Source organism: Octodon degus, unplaced genomic scaffold (assembly GCF_000260255.1).
Source record: "Octodon degus isolate 3935 unplaced genomic scaffold, OctDeg1.0 scaffold00041, whole genome shotgun sequence".
NCBI classification, from domain to species: domain Eukaryota; kingdom Metazoa; phylum Chordata; class Mammalia; order Rodentia; family Octodontidae; genus Octodon; species Octodon degus.
This window is the reverse complement of record NW_004524617.1, coordinates 13902993-13911364: the sequence shown is the minus strand read 5'-3', so window position 1 is coordinate 13911364 and position 8372 is coordinate 13902993. Positions and strand designations below refer to the sequence as shown.

The 8372-nt window shown below is 42.1% G+C and overlaps 1 protein-coding gene across 2 annotated transcripts in view; it reads right to left on the bottom strand.

The window, feature by feature from the left end:
* The window catches only part of Acot9 (acyl-CoA thioesterase 9), a 33690-nt gene extending 28806 nt beyond the window's left edge, over positions 1-4884 (bottom strand). For both annotated transcript variants that reach the window (XM_004631389.2, XM_004631390.2), the window contains exons 1-2: positions 4711-4884; positions 402-499 (exon numbers count right to left, since the gene is read on the bottom strand). In XM_004631389.2, the coding sequence (XP_004631446.1) occupies positions 402-499; positions 4711-4730 (118 nt within the window). In that variant the 5' untranslated portion in view covers positions 4731-4884. The remainder of the gene's footprint in view (positions 1-401; positions 500-4710) is intronic.
* Between the last annotated feature and the right edge of the window lie 3488 nt (positions 4885-8372).

The following is an 8372-nucleotide window of genomic DNA, read 5'->3' as shown; positions in this document are numbered from 1 at the left end:
ATATATATACACACACACACACACACACATATATTTGGACCCTTTAAAAAGCCATAATCTTAACTACAGTGAGTTAATTAATCAACTCCAATTAAGTATGGATTAACAAAACCATGGACAAGAGTACTTAGTTGGTACAACTGACAGGTTCAGCTCTTCATGCCACTTCCTTGCCTTCCAAACTTATACACAGAAGTACACATCACTTCACTCAAAGAGCTCAGTTCCCAAGGCTCAGAACAGCCCAGACTCTCAATGTGATTTCTCCCAAAGTTACACAGCTCTTAGGAAACAGGTAGGTAGGTCCTACACTCCTAAGGCAGCATTCTATGCACCTCCCAACTCAAAGGAAAGCAGGGGCTTGCACCACACAAGTGTGAAAGGCAAACATCCATACTTGCCTTCCTGGATGTGGAAGTGTCCCCATTTCTTGGGGTCCTGCGGTCCTTGAGTCAGTCCTCTGCCAGGAGCAAGCAGCCCCCTGCTGAAGGCACAGAGCCTGTAAAATAAGAGAGAACACACTTCAGGCAGACTCCTGGACATCCCACAGACCTAGGGCTCCTCCAGAGTACATGGATATACCATCCCCTTAATATATTGCTTTGTTTTGTTTTTTGGAAGCATTGGATACTAGGGACTGAACCCAGAGCCTTTGCACTGAGTTATATTGAAGCCTTTTTAATTTTTGAGACAGGATCTTGCTAAATTGACCCAACTGGGTTTGAGCTTGCAATCCTCCTGCCTCAGCATCCCAGGTGTCATTACAATGCCCAAGGGTACATTTCTTTTTTTGGTACCAGGGATCAAACTCAGGACCTTGCACTTGCCAGGCAGGTGCTTATGCCACTGAGCTATCTCCCCCACCCCTATACTCTCATACAGAAGTCTGTAGTCACTTCCCAAGTGTATATATATTTACACATAAAGCTATTCCAAAAATCATAAACATTCCTTGACGGCAAAGACCAATTAAATGATTATCTACAAAAATAAATAAAAGATATGAACCAGGTTTAATGGATTTAATCTTGTTCTTTCTGCTTTATTGGTTTCAGAAGACCAGAATTGATTTAGTAAATAACCTAGCAAATGAATTATGGACATTTAGTTCATTCTTTATTATCACACCCAATTCCTCAATAAACCAGATAACCCAATTAAAAATTAACTACCTCTGAACACTGAATTAGCCCCTTGCAGAGTCAAAAAAAAAGTCCTTCAGCAGACGTTCCCTACATACCTAATAGGTAAAATAAAAGCTATGCGCCCAAATGTGCCTAACCTATCCCCTCAGAGTAAGTTGCTTCAGCTGAACTTGGTCCACTACAGCTTAAGTGTTGACTCCTAAGTACACACTATCACATCAGGTGGAACACACATATATTAGGAATTACCAACCAGATCTGTGACAGCACAGTTAAAGGCAGCACCAACGTGCGCAGGAACTCCAAGCACGGTCCCTCATCAGAGCTCAAGTTGCTAGTAAATTCTCACTACATAATACAGGGCTAATGACTAATCACTAATCAATTGCCCAGCCTAGTGGTGCACACCTGTAATCTCAGCACTCAGGAAGCTGAGGCAGGAGGACTGCCATGAGTTCTAGGCCAGCCTACACAGGAAGTTCAACATCAGCCTGAACTAATACTGCAACACTGTCCCAAACAACAACAACAAAACCTCAAGATTAGAAAAAGCAAAAATATTCTGTAAAATCTATGGGTAGTTTTGACACTGTGCACTGTAAACAAATATTTTTAATTTTTATTTTAAAGAAAAAAATTCCAAAACAATGATAGGAGGGTAACAATAGTTAATAGATTGAATATTGTTATCTTTAAATTACTCAAGAGTATAAGATAATATCATTTAATTGTCCAAACAACATTAACATACTTTTCTTCTCAATGAACTAAGAGAAATTAGTAGTATAACTATTTTATATATATTCTGTTTGTTTTCATCTTCTCACACTAGGAAACAATGTTTACACATTTGTGTCTGATTTATTTCACTTATAAGTATGGTCTCAAGTTGCATCCATTTACCTATAAAAACCTCAAGTTCATCCTTCTTTATAGCCAAGTAATACTCCATTATATAGAAAGACCATATCATTTTTACCCATTCCTCAGCTGATGGGCATGTGAGTTGTTTCCAAGATTTAACTAAACATGGGTGCACATATATCACTGTGGTATATTTTTAATTCTTCTGGGAAAATATCCAGAAGGGAAATATCTGGGTGGAATAGGGCCTCTAATCTTAGTTTTTTGAAGAATCTCCAAACTAATGTCCACAGTGCTTACACCAGCCTGCACTGCCACCAACAGTGGAGAAGGGTTCCTTTTTCTCCACAGTCCCTCCAGCATTGTTATTGGTTGATTTCTTGATAATAGTCATTTTTCTTGGGGTGTGATGGAATCTCAGTGTTTTAATTTGTATCTCTTGAATAACCAGTGATGTTTAAGTTTTTCATATTTATTCACTGTTTATATTTATGAAAAGTGTGTATTTTATGTGTTTGGTACAGAGTCTCACTACGCAGCTTGGACTCGTAGTGACCCTTCTGTTTCAGTCTCCCCAGTGCTGGGATTATAGGCATGTGCCACCACACCCAGTCCCAGTGGTCAGCTCAGCATGCCTGGGGAGGGGGGGCAAGGGCCAGCACAGCATGTGGTGCCAGGGATCGAACCCTGGTCTCTGAAAAGTGTGTATTTAGCACAGACTGTCCTCAGACTCATGTCACTCCTCCTGCCTTTGCCTCCTCAGTACTGGAATTACAGGTATGTGCCACCACACCAGCACCTTCTGTACTCTCTGTGCTTCAAATCTCTTACTGAGAGGAGGTTCTATGTTCCTTCAGCCTTCACTCTGCAAATGAATATATGTGGTTTTGTTTGTTTGTTTTGTGAGACAGGGTCTCACTCTGTAATTCAAGCTGGCCTTGAACTTGCTGTGTAACTCTGGCCAGCCTGGAACCCACAGGAATTATCCTACCTCAGCCTCCCAAGTTATATATATAGTTTTAAAAGAAGGTGCTGGAAGAATCAATTAGATGATAGATAACACACTAGAATAAAGCTAACCTTTTTCTATTGCTACCATTCACTGAAAGAGCAAAACAAAAAAAATCATTCAAGTGAATAATTATCATAGACACAGGAAATGTGTACACTATAATAAACGATGAAGGCTGAGTATGGTGGTGCATGCCTATAATCCCAGCTCAGGAAACTGAGGCAGGAGGACTGCTTTGAGGTTATGGCCAGCCTAGGCTACTTAGTGAGTTCAAGACCAGCCTGTACTACACAATGAGACCTTGTCTCTAAGAAAATTAAAAAAGGAAGGAAGGAAGAGTGGGAGGCAGCAAGGGAGGGAAAGAAAGAAGGAAGAGCATGGGAGCACAAGAGCAGACTGATAGGTAAGGAGCTAGATTTGACCATTTCAGAATATGCTCATCTATAAAAATACTGCATTAAACAAATATACAAATTTTTTCATGTCAAGTGTACCTTAACAAAAATGATTTTTAAAAGAAATGGGGTATGATTTTGAATCGCTAAGCATTTTAAATACTTACCATGAACTAACCAGTTATGTAACTGATCTTACATATTTAAGTAAGTACACATAGACACAAGAATTTTGGTTTTGTTACCCTAATAAGCACCTTTTTCTAAAGAGTAATGAAACAGCCCTCCCACCTGTATGAGGCCACATGGTAAAGGTCCTGTTGGAGAAGCCACAAGTGCAAAACCCTGGAGCTACAAAGAAGCCTTTGACCTCACGTGTAAGGAAAATAACTGAAGCCCACTGTGGCCTGCCTTATGACTTTGAGCCTGTCTTCAAATACTGTAATTTTTTTAGGTACTATGGGGCATGTCCATCCCTTTCAAGTAATAATAGCCAGGATCAGTGGGAGAGATCCAGGCCTTGCAAGTGGAAGTTCTCGGGTCAGTCGCAGCCAGAACCACTATGGGTTGCACGGGCAGGATCAAGAGCAGCAGGATGTCTTCAGAAATTAGAGCAGGTGCGAGACCCAGGAACCCAGCCAAGCTGCAAAGCCCTTCAAAGGGCGGCTGAGGAGAGCCAGGCATGTGCTGGCCTCTAAAGCCCTCGGCTCTTAGCGGTGCCAGCTGTGGAGATCACACACGCTCCACGGCATTCTCCCTGCTCAAGGGGCCCGATTAAACCACCTCCCTGATGAGGGCCTGGCTATGCCTCAAATGCGAAGCTCCAATCAGCAACAGTGCTCTAGTCACAGGGTCCCCAAGCCCGACAGCCAACAGGCACTCGGTATTCTTTGGCCACGTTCCAATACATCTATGACACATTCCAAGTGTGTCAAGCACGAAACCCTGAAAAGGTTCTTCAGGGAAGGGCACCCGGCTGGGAGGAGGCTACCCTCACCCAAAGTTTCCAGCCACACCCCTGATGAGCAAAGAGAAAGGAATTTCGGGGAGCACCAACTTCCTCCCTTGAAAGTGCTGCTTTGCTTTTACTACCCAACTCCTTGCCGGATGTCGCGAAAATGGGGCGAGGTGTCCCCATCCTATGCCGAGGGACGGCTCCAGGCGCCCGTTCCCGCCCAGCCCAAGGCTCGAGACTTCCGCGGCACCGCCCGGGGCCGCTTCTCAGCTGCTAGGGCCCCCGGGGCTCCGTGCAGGGCGTGGGCGCCGCCTGACGCGCCTCCACGCGGCTACCTACCGCAGAGCTGCCCGCCTCATGATGCTCGGCGGGCCGGCAGGCGCCTGGAGAACACAGCCCCGCGTGGTCAGCCCGGGGAACCTGAAGTGACAGAAGGGCGCGAGCGCAGGCACTAGCGCGAAAAGACGCACTTGCCCACGTCTGCGCCTTGCCTCGCTGCCCCGCAGCCCCGGCCTGCCGCGCGGTGTGAGGGCGGGACCACGCCGCCGGGGGCGGGGCCACCTCGCCGTGCCCATTCCCACCAATCAGCTGCGCGGAGCGTGACCCTGGCCGCAGCCTCGCTCTCTGGGTCTCCGACTAGTTAAGTGTGCCGAGCTGCAGCCGCTGGGCTGGAAATCCCGGCTTGGCACACTGTGGCCCTGTCTTCTGTCCTTGTCTGTACCTTTTTTTTTTTTTTATTGGCGGAACCGGGCACTGAACTCAGGCCCTTGCACTTCACAGGCAAGCGCTTATTAAGTCTGTACTTTTTGCCATTGGCTGCATGTTGGAATCTCCAGGGCAGATTATCTTTAACTTGATCTTTTAAAAAAAACTTTATTTAGACTTTTTTACTATGTGAATGTATGGACATATACATATATATTTCAAATAAGATAACAGTGTATAGTTACATGTATATTTTGTTTTTGTGATTATTGTTTCTATGAAATCATAATATTTTATGTCTTAATATGTTTATTTAATTATGCTACATTTAGTATAATTAAAATTTGTGAACGTATTTCTGAAATAATACTGCCTGGGACCCACCCTAAGTAGGCTCGGATTTGGTCCCGCACACAGCCAGGGCTTTGGAATAGCTCAAAGGTCCAGGAGATGCTAGGATCAGCTAAAGCTGAGAACCACTGGCCTAAGGCGGAAAAACCGGTTCCTCTTTGAACCTCTTTCTGCCCCCTCACCTTTGACAAAGTTGCATGCCTGTGGCTGAGCCTGACGGTTCGAAGGCCAGAGTTTAAGATGATTATCAATAGGTAACAGCCTGCTCATTGCTATATGTTTATCAATAAAACTTTGAAAAGAAAAAAAAAAATAGGTAACAGCCTGATTTCCACTTCATTCAATTATTTTTCATTGACCTGTTTGCCTTGTGCCTGGCGTTGTTGTATATGGAGACAAAAAATGATTAATTCATTATTTTAAAAAGACAAATGTCACTGGCATCGGGGGATTTACATTCCAGGGAAGAGAAATCAGCAAACCAAACCCAGCAAAACATGTAAAAAGGAAACAAGCAAGGTAATAAAAGTATTTGCAAGTCTTGCCCTTTTTTGCCCTTTATTTTTATTGCTGTGTGTAGTGCATAATGAATACCTTCATTAAAGATACTTATTTCCTAGTAGGCAAAAGTCATTTTGCACTTAGTTTTGTTCCCCATCCCCTACAATCAGTAAAAATGTGTTTATGTGAACAGTGCTAGCTGGGTTTTTTTCCATAATTTTATTGAGAAATAAATGGCAATGAGACAGTTTCAACTCAAATTGGTAGGACAGTTCCAATAATTAACACATTGCATACTGCCTTCATAGTGGTTGTTTATTGTACAAGATGCAGACATGATATGCTATTTACAAACACTATTAGAACAAATTCCTCTATTCCTTGAATTAAGAGAATGTAGTCATATATCTATCCTAACCATTTTGAATACACAGATGCAAAATGGACATTCATCCATGTCCCCTTTTTTTGTTTAGTTCCATCATTTAAATATTATAGGTGTGTGAACTCAGCAAAATATTCCAAAATAGTCCAGTAGTCCACAATAGTAGTGGGTCTTCCACTTGATTGGCAATGTCAGAAGTTGTTGACCTATATCCCCTATAGCACAACATAACAGCATGGCTTTATTTCTTTTACTATACTTTTCCACTGGATGGTTAAGACCAAGGTAAAGAAAGACCTATGTAACAAGAATTGTAGCTTTTGGATCTCATAAGGTCAGTCAAATCCTTTCAGGATTTATCCTGAGATCCTGTACCTCAGATTGTAGAACCTTTATCAGTGTCAGCCATGTGGATGAGTCACGGCCATTGCTTGGCCAATGTGCTCTCTATGACAGCCTGAGAGAATGTTTTCTCTCCATGTGACTCTCCTTAGGCACACTCTACATCATCGATCACCATCCTCTTTGGCCCCATAATCTCCTTGATCAGAAAATTTGGGACACAACTGAGTTACATTTTGTTACAATACAAGTTCTCATATGTCCTGAGTTTTAATTGACCTCAGAAGGCTAGGGCCAAAATGTTGGCTTTCCTTGCAGCCCTCATTTTTCTCTAATTTTTGGCCTGCAAACTTAGGTTGTTAACCCTTCAGAAGAGAAACTTATTGTTATTACCATAAACCTAGGCTGTTAAGCTTAACCTCACTATCTGTCTGAATATCAAACATCTTAGGCATAACATGGAACAGGTATTTTTCATCAAGTATTGATATGTTGAACTTTAAGTCCTTACAGAATATGAAAAAAAGTTAAAATATATTTAAAAAATAGGAATCAAGAATTATTATATATGTTTACACATAAGTCCAGAAATCTAACCATATACAACCTTGTTGCAGGACAGTCACGCAACACTCCTTTTCCTGTCTCCTGCCTTCATTCACCACCCCCTTCCTTTTTAAACAATCATCTGCCCGAGAGACAGCACAGAAATTGCTAGCTGTTTTCAATCATTTCTGTGTTTCAAATGAAGTGTGGTCTTTGGCTCTCTTTCCCGTCTACCTGAGCATCCGTACTTTCTATCAGTCCTATCTAGAAGGGTCCCCTTTTGGCCTGAAGGGTTACACCTTCACTTTTGTTCATACATCCTGGAACTTTTTATTAATTGTTTTGTTGTGCTTAAGGTCTTACTATGTAGTCCAGGCTGGCCTTGAACTATGTACACCAGGCTGGCATCAAGTTCACAGAAATACGCCTGCTTCAGCTGCCTGAGTGATGGGATCTGTATACTCTCATCACACAGTATAATAAATATAGTATATTTTTCCATAATTTTATTGATAAATAGCAATGAGGCAGTTTCAAACAAAATTGGCAGGACAGTTTCAATAATTAACACATTGCATACATTCTTCCTAGTGGTTAATTGCTGTACAACATGCACACATGATATCCCATTTACAAAAACCAATAGAACAAATACCTTGATTCATTAAGAGAATGTAACTATATATCTATACTAACCACTTTGAATACACAGATACAAAATGGACATTCATCTGTATACTCTTTTTTTGTTAAGTTCCATCACTTAAATCTTATAGAGGTGTAAACTCAGCAAAATATTCTAAAAGAGTTCAGTAGTCCATAATAGTATTGGGACTTCCGCTTCACTGTCAATGTCAGAAATTGTTAACCTGAGTTCCCTACAGCTCAACGTAACAGCATGGCTTTACTTCTTATACTTCGTTTTTATACTTTTCTACTGGATGGTTAAGACCAAGGTAAAGCAGGAACTATGCAACAAGAGTTATAGCTTTTGGGTCTGATAAGGTCAGTGAAATCCTCTCAGGATTTACACTGAGATCCTGTACCTCACATTGTGGAACCTTTGTCAGTGTCAGCCATATGGATGAGTCACGGCCATTGCTTGGCCAATGTGCTCTCTGTGAAAGCCTGAGAGAATGTTTTCTCTCCATGTGACTCTCCTTAGGCACAC